At 39.9% G+C, this 15,334-nt stretch overlaps 2 protein-coding genes across 4 annotated transcripts; both read left to right on the plus strand.

Moving 5' to 3' along the window:
* The first annotated feature begins 202 nt into the window (after nucleotides 1–202).
* si:dkey-93h22.7 (platelet endothelial cell adhesion molecule) lies at nucleotides 203–11,488 on the plus strand. 3 transcript variants are annotated; one of them, XM_041983936.1, is made up of 15 exons: nucleotides 203–324; nucleotides 411–437; nucleotides 535–658; nucleotides 741–919; nucleotides 1,195–1,378; nucleotides 2,434–2,540; nucleotides 2,634–2,903; nucleotides 3,003–3,308; nucleotides 3,398–3,499; nucleotides 3,583–3,610; nucleotides 5,150–5,179; nucleotides 5,356–5,398; nucleotides 5,483–5,548; nucleotides 5,617–6,135; nucleotides 11,362–11,488. In XM_041983936.1, the coding sequence occupies exons 1-14, from the start codon at nucleotides 294–296 to the stop codon at nucleotides 5,695–5,697; spliced, it is 1,578 nt and encodes a 525-aa protein (XP_041839870.1). In that variant the 5' UTR covers nucleotides 203–293; the 3' UTR covers nucleotides 5,698–6,135; nucleotides 11,362–11,488. The 3 variants fall into 3 exon arrangements, with proteins under 3 accessions (XP_041839870.1, XP_041839871.1, XP_041839872.1); XM_041983937.1 differs by lacking the exon at nucleotides 5,150–5,179; XM_041983938.1 differs by lacking the exons at nucleotides 5,150–5,179; nucleotides 5,617–6,135; nucleotides 11,362–11,488 and having other exon boundaries at nucleotides 5,483–5,609.
* Nucleotides 6,025–15,274, plus strand: syngr2b (synaptogyrin 2b). Its single transcript, XM_041982441.1, has 4 exons — nucleotides 6,025–6,135; nucleotides 8,242–8,479; nucleotides 11,362–11,498; nucleotides 15,020–15,274. The coding sequence occupies exons 1-4, from the start codon at nucleotides 6,025–6,027 to the stop codon at nucleotides 15,272–15,274; spliced, it is 741 nt and encodes a 246-aa protein (XP_041838375.1).
* Nucleotides 15,275–15,334: the final 60 nt, after the last annotated feature.

A 15,334-nucleotide genomic window follows, 5' to 3' on the forward strand; every position in this document is an offset into this window, starting at 1 on the left:
ATCTTTATGGTGTGTCTGACTTGTTTTGGTTTAATGCTCATACCAAATAAAAACATGTCATTTATTGCATGAGTCAACTTACATGACGTTACAGAGAGGAAGGGTACAGGAGGGAGGTGTTGTGCTGCAACGCTATCAGCTACTAACATATGTTTGTGCCTGTGTGTGTGTGTGTGTGTGTGTGTGTGTGTGTGTGTGTGTGTGTGTTGTTCTTCAACTGTCTAATTCAAACTGTCAAAGTTTCTCACCCCAGTACCAAAGTTGATCACTGTATTAAAGACTTTTGCTCTGACATGTCTTCCCACCTCTTTGTGATCATTCTGGGTAAGTAAATCAACACAAACTACTTTACACACACTGACTTGTGATCTGAAGCTACCATACCTGTGTTTAACGTCTTGTTTGTGTAGGGTTGTGCTTCTGCCCCGAGGAGAGCAGTAAGTCAGTTTCTTTGTTTGTGTTTTGTCGGTTGATATAATGATGTTGCTCTTTGCAATTGAGAGATTTTGAAGTTTTACCTTATTCTTTAAATAGGTCAGTTATCCCTGGAGCATCCAGTATTTTCTGGCCCCTCAGAGGCTTTGGCTAAACAAGCTGTAGATTTTCAATGTGAAATTCCAAACCCAAAGAATCAATCTATTCTGCTGCAGATATTCAAGTAAGTACATTTAGTTTACGGATGATGCTACAATCCCTTAAGGAATTATGTAAAATTATTAATAACTGACAACCTTTTCTAGGAGAGGTGAGCATAACAACCTGTTGGGTGAATATACTCTTCTGAAAGGTGAGGAGGTCGCAGTGATTCCCAAAGTAATCAAACCTAATCATGAAGGCTACCTGGAGTGTGTTGCCAGAGTACAGAACAACTCGGAAATAATTCCCACCGTCAGCAACACATATTTCTTGAAGGTCATTGGTAAGTCACATTACCCAAATAAGTCCCACATTCACATAAACATAAACTTAAAAAAACAAAAACACAATTCTTCAAGGGGTTAGAAAAAGGAGTAATGTTTGTGGTAGAGCTACATCAGTAGCATGACAACACAGTAAAAAAAACACCATTACATGGTTAAATGGGCGGAAGCGACATGATCACTTGTCAAATTCATAATCGATCAAAAAAGTTAGTTTATTATCTACTGACTTATTTATTTACTTCAACAAATCAAATTTGTTTCTGTTCTCCAGAGCCTGTAAAAGGTGCAGCAATTGTCGTCTCAGGTCAAACAGAGCTCTACGAGGAACATAAACTGGAACTACAGTGTAAGCTTCAAAAAGGAAGTCATGTGACCTACAAGTGGCTGCTCAATAATCAGCCCATCTTTCCCTCTCCTTACCACGTGTTTGCAGAAAACCGTCTTGTGATTAGTAGGTTAGTAAAAAATCTACCGAAACCGTCCAGCAGCTGCTACTCTATTACAAGTTGGTCGCTAAGATGTTGTGAATGCACATAAAAAGATGGTACCGGGTGTTTGCTCAGGGTAGTGTGCTGTTTTTCCATGATTACTGAATATGTACAATCTATCACATGCGGTATGTTAGATTTGTGACAAGACTAGTTTGACAGAAAAATGCTGATTTCCTTTTTGTTATGAGAATAAAAAATTAGTACAATCTCTTGTGTTATGGGGTTAGAGCTAAGACTTGATTAGATTCAAACTATATGAACTTTCCTCTTTTGTCAGAAAACTAACCCAAGTTGGTAACAAACTGGAGCCTGGCAAGGATTTTCCCTCCCTTTTTTTATCTGTGGTTTGGATTTCCTGGCTACTTGTTTCCTGACCAGTTGGTCAGCATTTGTTAGCACAAATATGGAGAGTGTATCACATACTTGGTAGGGGCTGTTTTTCTCAGTAAGAATCAGCATCTAAATTAATAGATACTAGACATTTCTTCCATTTGCTGTTAAAAATGTATTTACAAACCATTTATTTTGATCTCAGCATTATAGCTAAACTTGTGTAAACTTCTTCTGGCTTCTGGCCCTAAAATGCTTATTGTATGTAAAAACTAGCTTATAATAATTGGGCCATGCAGCCATAGGTGTATTAAATGCTGATGTAAATTTTATTGGCTTACTTTCTCTGTAAAGCACTTTGTGATGAGCGAAAGGTGCTATATATATAAATGTTACTTACTCACACCACATGCCATATCTAAAGACAGCGTTTCATTATTCTGAAAACAACCACAGTCTTTGCTGTAAGTGCAATATGTTGGTAAGATTTAATTTAATTTAATTTTTATTTTTTTAATAACACATCTTGTTTAATATCCCTAAACATGCTGAAAAGCAATATTTGAACTCATTGGTTTTACTTCTGGTAAAATTATTTTAAGTTCATGAACTCAGTGATCTAACTCAGTCTAAGAAATACATCAGAAGTAATCAAAGTTATTGGAATAATAATGTATTTTCTTCCTCAGAGTTACTTCTATGGACAATGGCTCATATGTATGTAATGCTACCAACATCTTCAACAACACAGAGGTCTTCATCTCCGAGAGCCCTGAAGTTGTAATCAAAATCAAAGGTTAGGTGCCATAATTAATTTCTGGTTTGGTTTATACAGACTTTTTAAATACAGCTGAGCAGAATAGCATGACTCCTCTTCCTCTTCCCTCAGATTTGGTGTCGACACCGGACATCTCATTCACCGTATTAAAGGACCATAACCAAAATTATTTTGCTACAGTGACGTGCCAATCAACAAGAGGAACTCTGCCTATCAGTTTTTCACTCTACAACAACACGGAACTGGTCAGCAATTTGACAACTGAAGAGAAACAAGCATCATTTAAGGTTCCAGTAGTCATGAACCACCTTGTACAGCTTCAGTGCCAGGCAAACAATGGAGACAAAACAGCATACAGTCACTGGTTGCCCTTGGAAGTTGGTATGTAAAAATATTAATAAAACACTTTGGGAGTGTAATGTTTTTATTGATACTCCATTTGCATTCAGATCAATTTCTATTCCATATTGTGTCCAATAGTGCCGGTTGCTGCACCTGTGCTTATTACATATAAGTATGACATGGCAGAAAACTATGCTGTCATTGGCCTGAGGCTCTACTGTAAGGCAGCAAAAGGATCTCATCCACAGTTCCAGTGGTACCACAACAACATGCCTCTAAATGACAGAGGAAGCTACTACTATGTCTACAACCAGCTGCCAAAAGAATCCATACTTCTGTTGTCTGTGGGGAGGAGCAGCGCCGGGAAGTACCACTGTGAGGTGTCAGACAGTTTCGACAACACCACTTCCATAAACAGCACGAGGCGATATTTTGATGAGGAAGGTACAGCTGATCAGTGCTGCTTGTTGTGTGAGTAAAACATCCAGGTTATAGATGGCCGCTGGTTTCACGTCTTCTTCATCTTCCTCTAGTGCTGAACCGCCTCCCTGACATTGTGGTAGCAGTTGTTTTTGGATGCTTCGCAGTTCTGAATCTTCTGGTGTTCTTTTGCTGCCTGATGGGAGTGATGTTCAGTGAGTTCACAGCCTATTTTTAAACATGTTGCTTCTCCTTTTCAGTTTCTACAAAAAAATAACTTTATTTATTCTTCTTTCAGGGCAGAGGAAGTACAAAGAGAAGTCTCTGTGAGTTGAAAAAATGACCACAGTTACTCCGTTTGTTGATTCCTCTTGTGAAGATAACTGTGCATCGTAATCCTTCCACAGCTTTTCTTTTAACTGTCACTGATGAAGAACAGCATGATGAAGGTTTATCGCCCCCCTAAATGAACACAATGGTGGAAGCACAGTGGCCAAGTACAATGACCTTTCCCATAATTTCCTTATCAACAAAGCTACTTTCACTTTAAATTCAAAAGCAGCAACACAATTCTGCTTAAAACAAACAACAACAAAAACAGCATAAGGTCTCTTAGTAAGATGTTGGGCCACTATTTGCTGCTACAATATTGTCAGTGCACATAGGCATTAATTCTGCAAGTCTCTGAAGTGCTACTAAAAGGATGGCTTAACTTGTCTCCTAAAATAAATTCCCTAATTCTGTGATATAATGATAATGGTGGAAACTGCTGTCCAACATGCGAGTTTAAAATCTCCCATGTGTATTCACATGATTTGAAATCAGGTACCTGTAAGAAACATAACGTAAATTATTTTCACACTCTTGAAACATTCATGTACCCACCCCTGCAGCAAAAGAGTGGGATCATCCTTTAAGAGATCACTCCTTTCAGATTGGAGAGCTTAAGATAAATATGATGACTGAACAAATTTGTACTGATTTGCTGGGACTCAAAAACATGCAAGAAAAAATGTCCCTAATGGCATCATTGTAAAAGATGTTTTCATTTGATTTATTATCCTATTTTCATGTTTATGATGGCCCTTTTCAAATAGTATGAAAATCGGGGTGTGGTTATGAATGTTATGCTGGGTGGATCTGCAGGTCTCAGAAAATTAAGCCAATAGTTTTTTTTTTTGTTAAAATCATAGGTATTTTGTTTCAGTTACTTGCACTCATAGAATCTGATATTAGTTCTTTTTCTGTTAAAAAAAAAACATACATTGCCTTTACATTGTTGAAATTTGATCATGCTTTTTCTCTAGAAAATATTCTGATATATATTCTGATATGATCTGAATCAGACTTTAAAAGGATCATGTTCAAATCAGATGTACATTTCTCAGCATTATGTACGAGCTGCAGCTGTGATGTAGTTGTTCTGACACTTAAGGGCAGCTGACAGCAGAGTGATACAGGAAGTTGTGGTGAGAGTTAAACTGAGGTTTGGTGTTTGAGTAACACTTAAGGGCTGTCTCAGTCCGTGAGTTTCGGTACACGACTCTTACTTTGCTATGTATTCCATAAATCATCAATAATTCTATTACCCTGATTTGTGTTGCATCGATTTTACAGTGGAACTGTAAGAAAGTCCATAACTGCATCTTTAAAGCACATATTTAGTTTGTTTTATTGCTTTTTGTGCTTGCAAAATGACAAGGTGCAAAGTCTACACCAGAAGGATCTTTCCCTCCCACAGAAAACATGCTTTTAAATTATGTACATGAACAGCTTTTTTGTTGTTGTGACATTTTGTCTCCTCACTTATCTTGGCCTACATCACCATGTAACATATGCTTGCCTGGTTATTTTGATCAATACAGATTGGGCCACACAGGATGGGAAGCCTTAAAGTAAGAGTTACTGAGTATTTTAGATAGATTCTGAGAAGTGCTGCCACACAACTCTCTGCACACAATTTAAGAAAAGTTGTGTTTTTTTAAGACATTAAAGACATTAAATGATCAGTGTTGGTTCTTTCATCAACTCAACCTGTTTCAAGACAGCTGATAATTTTTCCCCCTCTCAGGTTGAACCTGGAGATGGAGATGGTTGCAGCAGAGAATGAGCTGGTTTGTCACAAATCCCTATATTTCATCCATTTACAGGTAACACTCTATGCACCGTATTTTACATCCAAATGTCTCCTCCTGCAGGACTTGTCAGGCTACAGTGAGGATCCTGATGTGGTTGAAACGGCCAAAGAGGATGAATTTGATCAGGTGAGATCAGGTTAAGATATTATAATTAGTCTTAAAGATATAAACTCTCCTCTTTATGTCCCCTTCAGACATCTGAGGTCTCTGTGGATGAATGGTCCCAAATTAAGCAGAAGACGCTAATGGATGAACCAGTTTCAGCAACTTTTTAAATCTTCTTGAGCTTCAATAAACACTTGTTCTCTGTTCTCTTTCTTGTCCTCTCATTGTGAACGTTTGTTTGATCATTTTTTTAAAACTGTGGTGGAGAGGTTGAATAATACAGATCTACATAAGCAGACGGGCTGAGAAGCGCAGCTCCGCCCCTTGACGCGCAGCTCCTGTCGTTACGGACTGCTTGATTCGTCCTTAGTGAGAGACAGCGGTGCGAGAGACGGCTGTACCCTTTAGACTTCGTCTCATTTTGAACCTAGAAAGCTGTCCCGTTAGCTCGGTTTAAATCATACGGAAAGCTTTCGGGGATCAGCTGAAGGGGAGACATGGAGGAGACAGGAGGCGCAAGTGCGTACGGGGCTGCGCTCGCAGGAGGAGGCTTTGACTTCTACAAGTTCGCCCGACAACCCCAAACTATTGTGCGGGTGCTCAGTTGGGTGAGTACACTAGTTGTGGGAGTTCACAGCACGAGGCAGAGAAAATAACAATCCTGACCTGAGAACAGGTGGTCTGGAGCTGCACGGTCTGAGTGGAAGGGTTTAAAGAATGTTTTTATTTATTTATCTGTGTTGGTCAGAACAAGTTGTTGCCTTATGCGTCGTCTCCACCAGCAGGCGTCATGTTTCTTGCAGCTGTTGTATGACAGCAGATCGGTGACAGCACAGCTCAACACTGCTCCCATCAAAGCACAAAAGACAGAAAACATGTCACAGATATCTTTACTTCCGGGAGCTTAGCATCAGCTACAATGAACTGTTACATCTGAGCTTACTTTATCATAATGTCACCCTCTAGGATAGTTAAGAGATGACTACATCAGCAAAACTTGGAGAGAGGTAGAAATAAAAAGTTGAACCTAATCACATGGGGAAAGTTTAGGGAAGTTTTATCTCCATAATCATCTGTTGCTAGGCAAAGATCTTTGGACACTTAAATGCAAAGTCCAAAATCTCTCAGTGAGATCGTTTATTTGTTGAAATATCGTTCAAACACGGATAAAACTATCTCACTTCACAGCCACTTTGATTTGTTTATTTGAACCTGTAATAGAGGGTCTTGTAGTTGATGTTCATGAACAGTTGTGCAAAAGGCAAACACTCATCTTAATCTATAAAGTGTTGTACATTCAGGGTGGCAGATGAGTTCACGGGGACAGAATTTGCCCTTGGTTGGATCTGTTGTTTACATGCATGTGTTTAGGAAATGGTGTGTGTGTGAGAGAGATTATGTGTGTGTCAGTGGTAAACATCAGCTATGGGCAGGCAGGTAAAGTGATACCTCCCCTGCTGCTGACCCTTTCTGTTACTCATGGTCAGTGTGTGCTATGGTCTATCCCCTAAAACACACACACACACACACACACACACACACACACACACACACACACACACACACACACACACACACACACACACACACACACAGTACAGCTGAACTCAGCTCATCTCAAATTCTTTCTGGCTAGATCTACGTGTATTTGGTGGTTTTAATCTTATGAAGAAGCGCCTTTGGCACAAGAAAGGTTTGTTTTCTCTGAAAACACAACAGATCCCTTAATACACCATAGCTGCTCTCGGATAAAGAAAAAACTCTCCATGTAGTGGCTTTTTGTCACTGAAAACTAAGTGAAAGTGAATCACATCACTTGATCTACACTAAAACTATTTTTAGGGTTATTTGATTGTTTACTGACAACCAGCACCTGCTATATGGGAATTTTTAAATATTTCTCGTATGTTCTTTCTCTGTTCCGTCATGTTCTGAAACAAACATCTTCTCCTCTGGAAGTCCCCCCAGTTTCCAAACTTCCAGTTTGCTTTATTTTCTGTGTTGCTGATTTCATCCCACCAGCAGAATTGCGACCTCGCTCTTCCCACCCGTTAAACAGGCCCTCTCTGTTCTCCTCCCAGATCTCATTATGAGTGTTGTGAGGGAGCTGGTGGCATCTCTGGAATCACATGGCAGGCAGCTGCACTCAGAAATAGGTCACATGGGGTGCTGGGTAATCAGAGTAGATAGCAGCCAACCACGACCACGGGACCACGGGGACCAGACAAGGCAGCGGGGGGTGTTTTTAAAGGGTCGGCAGTGAGAGATGAGACGCTTTGTGACGTTATCCTGGCTGGCCTGCTTGTTAAGGTGGAAGACGATATAAGTTCTTGTGACTGAGTTTTAAGAGCGTCTAATGACTGAGTTTCATTTACTGCATCATCTCCTGAAGACAGAAATAATAAAATTTAAATAAGAAAACATGTTATATTATTGTCTGTCATAGAAGAAAACTTATGGAATACGGAAACTATGGTATTGACATAAAACTACTATAGATTAGATAAAGAGTAGATTTTCACATAGTGCTCTAATAAACAAATAGCTGCCTGAAGGATGAATTAGTCTAAATGTTTGGCTCTCATCTTTGAAATGAGTTGGCAACAGTGGAAAATATACAAATTGTAGATGATGCATAAACTTGAAACGTGTCTTTTCTTGGCAAGCCACTGAAAGTTTCCCACCATCTTCTCTTTTTTTTTGTTTCAACATAGGTGTTTGCCATTGTGGTGTTTGCTTGCATCACAACAGAAGGATACATCAACCCTTTACACAGCTCTGAAGCAACGTGCATCTTCAACCAGAATGACTCTGCGTGCCACTATGCTGTTGGTATCGGGGTGATTGCCTTCCTGGCGTGCGTGGCCTTCCTGATGTTGGACGTTTATGTCCCATTTATGAGCAACGCACAGGAAAGGAAGTTTGTTGTTGTGGCCGACCTGGTATTCTCAGGTGAGCAGTGGCTTTCGTGCTTTGTAAGATCTGTAAAATTCCACCAGCTTGAGTTCAAGCTACTTTCATAACATTGTTTTGAGTTTTGTGGCCTGCAGCTTATTGTTGTTGTTTGCTTTCAGGCCTCGGAACAACTTGTGCTCCATTTGCTCTTCCAACTTTTTTTTTTTTAACTCAAGGAATATTTAAAAATAAGAAGGCTGAATTAGAAATGATTGTCTGTTTTTGTCTCTTTTCATTGATATTACTTTAAGACACTTTTTAACTATCTCAGCAAATGAATTTATCAGGTGATTCAGGTGTGTTGAAGCAGGGATACATGGAAAACTTCCTGGATTAAGGGCCCTCGTAGGACCGAATGGAGTAGCCCTGATCTATGGTGTGGTTGAGGATTTTCCTGTTGAAATAGAAAAAGTTTTGCTCAAAAAAGACCTCATCTGTATGGCACCAAACAAGTTGCACATGCTATGTGCACAACTGGACCCCAAGATATTACTGATGCTCTCTTTGATACAATGCCAGTCACTCTCCTCTTTAGCTTGGAGGATGTGCTGCACATGGTTTCTAGTAAGCAGTAAAAACGTAGCTCTCTCCAATTTATTGTTATCCATTCGTTTGTTAATTCATTTACTCTTGCTTAGTAGAGTGGATCAGAAATACTTTCTTAATCACCCCTTAAAACAATGACATACAGTGAGAGAAAAGGAGAAAATAAGGAATAAGAGTGCAAATGAAAGTAGAATAAGGTCCTGAAATTAAATATAAATAAATAGATAAATGAAACATAATAAAATAAGAAAATAAAAATGGAATATAAAATACAAATAATAAAATAAAGATATTGGTATATACAATATTTACCAGAGGTTATCTGACTTCTGGTTCAGCGCAGAGTTGTGAAGTTTGATGGCAGCAGGAAGGAAGGATTTCCTGTCGCGCTCCGTATTGTAGCAAGGTCGAATGACTGTTACTGAATGTGCTCTTGAGGTTGTCCAGCATGTTGGAGAAGGTGGGAAGGGCTGTCCAGTATGGTTCTTAGCTTGGACAGCATCCTCCTCTCTGACACCACCCTCATAGAGTCCAGCTCCAGTCCAACAGCATGACTGGCCTTACTGATCATTTTATTGAGCCTGTTGGGGTCAGCCACCTTCAGTCTGCTTCCCCTGCACACACCATCAAGAAGGGCACTGGCCACCACAGACTCATAAAATGTAGCTATAGAGACAAATTGGATTTAACTAACAGTGTATTTTTATAATACAAATTGCAGCTTATTGATTTGCATATTATAACAGAACACAGGAACACAGTAGTGTCAATGAAAACTAAGCTTAAATCACCACTACTGAACTTTGGTCCATTTTGGTACTTTGGTACCCTCTAATGATAGCTAATTTAGCATCAGTATTGCATCCTGTGTCTTCTCTGAGCTCTCTGCTAAAAGCCAGTTCAATGTCACTTTCTGTCTTTGTTTTCCTCGCTTCCTCAGAAGTGCGTTTTGTCAGCCTCTGGATGCTGCAGGACAACAATAGCTCTAGCAAAGTGCATTGTAAATGTCAGTTTGCCAAAAAAAAAAACTAATCAAAGGCACAATTTTAAGATCGGAAACTTATGTAGTGTTGCACAAGTTGAAGTACATTTATTTATGGCTTCTGTATTGACCTTCTGAATAGTTTCTTAAGCTTTCTCTCAAACAGTGACTGTTCATTACTCAAAATATCCAGCTATTACTTAAAGTGGGTGTTTTATTGTTGTTTTGTTTTTTCTTTTGTGCAATTTACAAGAATTAGCCCTTTTACTTGCTGATAAGAGCAATTTTATAGGATAATATACCACATACTTTACATCTTTATGTAACAAATTGTCTAAACAGAACACCAAATACACAGTTTTTTATGATGTAGTCTAATAGAATTTTTAATTCTCCCCAAACAACTTCTCAAATTTTTCCCATTTTCAAACATTCCCAGGATATTTGTGTGTAGGTTATATTTTTCTTGCCACATTTTCTCCAACATGACAGTAGAGCAGCTGAACGTTTAGTTTTCCATAGGAATATAGCCTACCTGATCATGTTTTTTCAACAGAATTTCCTCCACATCCAGCAGCTAGTAGTTGTTTGCTGCACATACAGTGCATTATAACAGTCCTCTTTACATATTTGTTTTTTGAGCTCAGCTTCCCCCTTGTCCCTGACATATAGTGAAGAAGGTCCTTTACTCATGACCAAACCCTGCTTTTCTGTGTTTTACGTAGTGTTACGATACCTCTAAAAATGCCAAAGAGCCACGGTTTTCATCTCCTTTTTATCTCTTTTTTACTTTAAATTTATAAAATTTGTCTATAATTTTTCTAATTTCTATCATACCCCTCTGTGTCCAGTGTTTATACCGGCCATCTTTGGACTTTGGTTTGACTGCCACTTAAACATGACTGGTTGTATTTTCTTGAGAAATATTGGTTCTGGTTGTGTTAGATTTATGAATCTGAACCTCTGTAGAAAAACTTGAACACTGTTGTCATCCTGGACAGACAACTGCCTGTTTTCCTGACATAACGTCTTGTTCATCGTTGCACATGCAGAAGATGACTGAGCTGTTAGGTGGGGTGAAGGGGGGGATGACCTTGCAGATTCTCATGAAATAAACATTCATCAACTGTGCAGAACACAGTTCACAGTTGGCCATTCTTCAAGAAAACAAAGAATTTGTAGTTTGTGTTCATTTGAGCAGATGGTGACTGGAGAGGTCTTTTTATTCTATTGTCTCTGTGATGTTGTTGGAAATACTCACTTTTCATGCCAGAGTTTGCAGCTGAGTTCTTCTATTTTTCCATCCAGTGAGGAAAGAGTGATTGTGCATCTGTCTCTGTATGTTTTCTAGGGGCATGGACCTTCCTGTGGTTTGTGTGTTTCTGCCTGTTGGCCAGTCAGTGGAGTCGCACTCATGTTGACGGGAGTATCCCTGAGGACGCTGCACGTGCCACCATTGCCTTCTCGTTCTTCTCCATCGCTACCTGGGTAAGCAGCTTCTGCAGTCTAATGTTTAATAGATTTACTTATATTCTTCACTTTTCTGCAGCAGTAAGTGTTTCCTTTGAATAAGATTATTGATAAGGGCACATTGTGTGAGAATTGCTGCCGTTAGGCAGCGTTTAGCTCAACTGGTTGATCCTCCGCCCCATGTGCAGAGGCTAAAGCTCCTTGAAGCAGCCAGCTCAGGTTTGAGTCCTGGCCTGGGTCTGCTCACTCTGACCCTTTTTCCTTTCAGGGTTAGGGTTACCCCCTTCACAAAATCATATGTGACCACTATGAAACAAATACAGAAGTATGGATTAACCAGCAACACAGTTATTATATTTCAAACTTAATACAGTGAGGTGAAGAAGTTCCCTCTGGAGCATAATTGGTCAGGAGGAAAAATGTCTGGTGGACAGAAATTCACTGTTAGATATGGTCCCTCTATGTTTAGAAGGAAGAAGGATTCTCACAGGGGGAGCGAATCTCGACAGGGAAACTGGCCTCGACACACCACCGGTTTTTTGTTACAGTAAAAGTTTTCTTATAAATCTTCCCAACAGCTTTTAGTCCAGCTTTACCGCGACTGAAAGCTGGCATTTACCATGACTATGAAAGCGACTGAAACCATGTAAACATACACTGAGGTTGGTGTATTTTATCAGAAACTACTGTTATGCTTCCATGGTAATGAGCAACACTGTCTAACAAAACCAAATGAAAAAGTTAGCTTTAAGCTAATTTACACAGTACACAGACTTACTTATCGAGGAGAAAGCTGGCAACGTGAGCATCACTCTTCCAATTTTTCTCCTTGAGCTCCTTCCACCTGGGGAAGGCTAGCTAGCGTGATGTTGATCCTCCTTTTTGTATCGTCTAGTCATGCTGCCTTTTCAGTCCCCTTTTTCACTTTTTTGGCGATGGTGAAACAATTGTCAGCATATGTATGGTTCTGCATTTATGTGAATAACAATTTAACAGATTTGCCAACTTGCCGGTATAGTAGGCCATTCTCGTTTATCTTCTCCTCCTGCGTCCCAATCACTGTGCACTGGCTCGCAGGAAAAACGCATAGTTGGTGTTATTTGTCCCTTGTCAGCAGCTATAGTTTCAAGATGGTAGACCGTCATCGTGCTTCTCTACCGGATTACGCTTCATATGTATGAACAAATCTGAAATTCTTTGCTTAGGAGAACATAACATACATGCAGACATCGATTTTGGCCAGTAAACAACAGAAAATGTTAAGTTATGTCCCTTTAAGGTTATTTTTAATCAGCAAAACATCTACCAGATATCACATTTTTCTTCTTTTTTTTCTTATTGATAACTGAATTTTCAGAATCTCTCCATATTATTTCTCACAGTTTAGAGTTTTGTTGTGTTTTTTTTTTTTTTTCTTCTTCTTTTTGTGAGTGTGCGCTGCAAACCCTGACAACATTTGTGCCTCTTGCCTTCACATTCAGATGTGACTTCCTCTTCAGCATGTGTTTTGTCTTTTGCTTTTGCCTTAATCTGATGAGAAATGAGGCACCAAATAATTTGGTTGAGGTACATCAGGACTGAGTCAGGCTTTCTGTTTGTGTGTGCTGACTGAATGGCTGATTTGTCTAGAGGACAGCCCCCAGCTGGCTGAGGCAGGAAAAGAGAAAAGGGAAAGAGAAACACAAAGTTAATGATAACAATGAGGGCACGTACATTCATAGAGAAAATAAGAGAACAGGGTGCAGAATAAGTACTCCCAGCAGCCTAGGTCTATATCAGTACAACTGGAGTGATGGCTCAGGGTTACCTAAGGCAGCACTAACTATAAACTTTATCAAAAGGAAGGTTTTAAGTCTAATCTTGAAGGTAGAGATGGTGTCTGCCTCCTAAACTTGACTAAGAGCTGCTTCCACAAGAGAAGGATATGATAATTAAAGGCTTTGAATCTCGTTCTACTTTTGGAAACTTTAAGAGCCACAAGTAAACCTGCAGTCTGAAAACGCCTTCAGGCTGATTCACATGATTTTTTTTCAAACAGGCAGGCAGTCATGTTCTTTCAGACAGGAGTGGCTTTCTCCTCTCAGCCTTGCTGTTGTTAAGCGTTATCCTGATGGTAGACCCATAAACATTAACATCAGCTAATGTTTATGGCTGATAACATAAATGTCAACCAATTGGAGGGAGGCCTTTAGTTGCTTAGAAGTTACTCTGGGTTTTTCTGTGACCTCGCAGATCATTCCTGTGGAGGGTAACAATGGTCCTGAATTTCCTCCATTTGTACACAGTTTTACTGGGGATTGTTCAGGCCCAAACTCTTCAGAGGGGGGCCTTGTAATGTTTTCCTGCTGCCTTTTTTTCTGAGTTTTTCAGAAACCTCTTTTTGGGTTCTGTATACGTTTCCATAGACACATTCTGCAAATAGCAGATATAAGAAAATTTTGTTCATAATATATCATATAAGATCATTGTCCTCAATAAATAAAGAGCAGGTGCATTACTTAGCTTCTCTTTATTCCTTTTTAGGAGTTAAATTATTTACATGATAAGCCATTTCTATACATTGATTTTCTCATATAAACAGTCCTTGTCGAGGACTGAGATAAATTAATTGTTGAATTTTGTTTACGATGCATTGTTGAACGGAAAAAAAATCTCAGGTGCAAATACCTGAATTAATTAAACAAGACCAGGTATTACTGAAACATAAAGACATGTTTTGGTGCCTCTTGTAAACAGTAGGGAATACTTACTGTCAAACTGGTGGATATGATTTAACTTTCAGGGCTTAAGAATCTGCTGCTAACACACTGGTGCAAGATATCACACAGTACCATGAGGTCAGGTACAGTCCGCCTGAACAGTTTGGAGAAGTTAAGTCAGCACAATATGAATCAACAGCACATTTAGCACAAGTGGTTGAGGTTTTTAGAGTTAAGAAGTCGTGTACAAGTAGGTTGGCATGAATGGAGAAAAGTGTCAGGTGTCATAAAAGATTATCAGCATGAATGAAAGGAAAGGTGTACGAAACAGTGGAGACCAGCAATGTTTTATGGTTTGGAGATGGTGACCCTGAGGAAAAGACAGGAGGCAGAACTGGAGGCAGCAGAGACAAGGATGGATAGGATCAGGAATGAGTACAACGGAGGGACAGCATATCTTAGATGCTTTGGAGACAAAGTCAGAGAAGCCAGACTAAGATGGTTTGGGCGTGTATAGAAGAGGGATAGGGATATATCAGTAGAAGGATAGTGAGGTTGGAACTGCCAGGTAGGAGGCCTAGAGGAAGACCAAAGAGCTATGTGGATGCAGTAAAGAGGACATGAAGCTAGCTGGTGTAAGGAGAAGAAGCAGGGGAGAGCGACCGAAATAAAGGAAATGATTGAGGCTTTTGCCGCCCAAAATTTCTGTCATGTATTAATTTTATTTACAAAAATAACTGAGGAACTGATTAGTAAAAATATTTGCCTTTGGGTTTGACTTATTACTAAAACAAGTCAGCAGAAAAATCTGACCTTTTTTTTCCACTTCTCATTGTGCAGGGAATCCTAACCTACTTCGCCCTTGGTCGTTTCCGCCACGGTATCAGCGATGTCACCATCCCCACCTACACGGAGCCGCCACCGGATCACCAGACTCCCTACCCTCCGACCTACGCGCCCACCTCGTACAACCCCACTACGTACACCCCTACTACGTACGCACCCTACCCCAGCAACATACCTGACGTGCAACAGCAGCCTCCCTTCACGTCAAGCTTCCAGCCGCAGGGAGACTACCAGCCGCCCAACTACTGAGACACGTTGTGGCCTTGTGGACGAGGTGGTGTTCCAGGTCATCCTGCAGGGAGACTGACT

Source organism: Melanotaenia boesemani, chromosome 4 (genome assembly GCF_017639745.1).
Source record: "Melanotaenia boesemani isolate fMelBoe1 chromosome 4, fMelBoe1.pri, whole genome shotgun sequence".
Lineage (NCBI taxonomy): Eukaryota > Metazoa > Chordata > Actinopteri > Atheriniformes > Melanotaeniidae > Melanotaenia > Melanotaenia boesemani.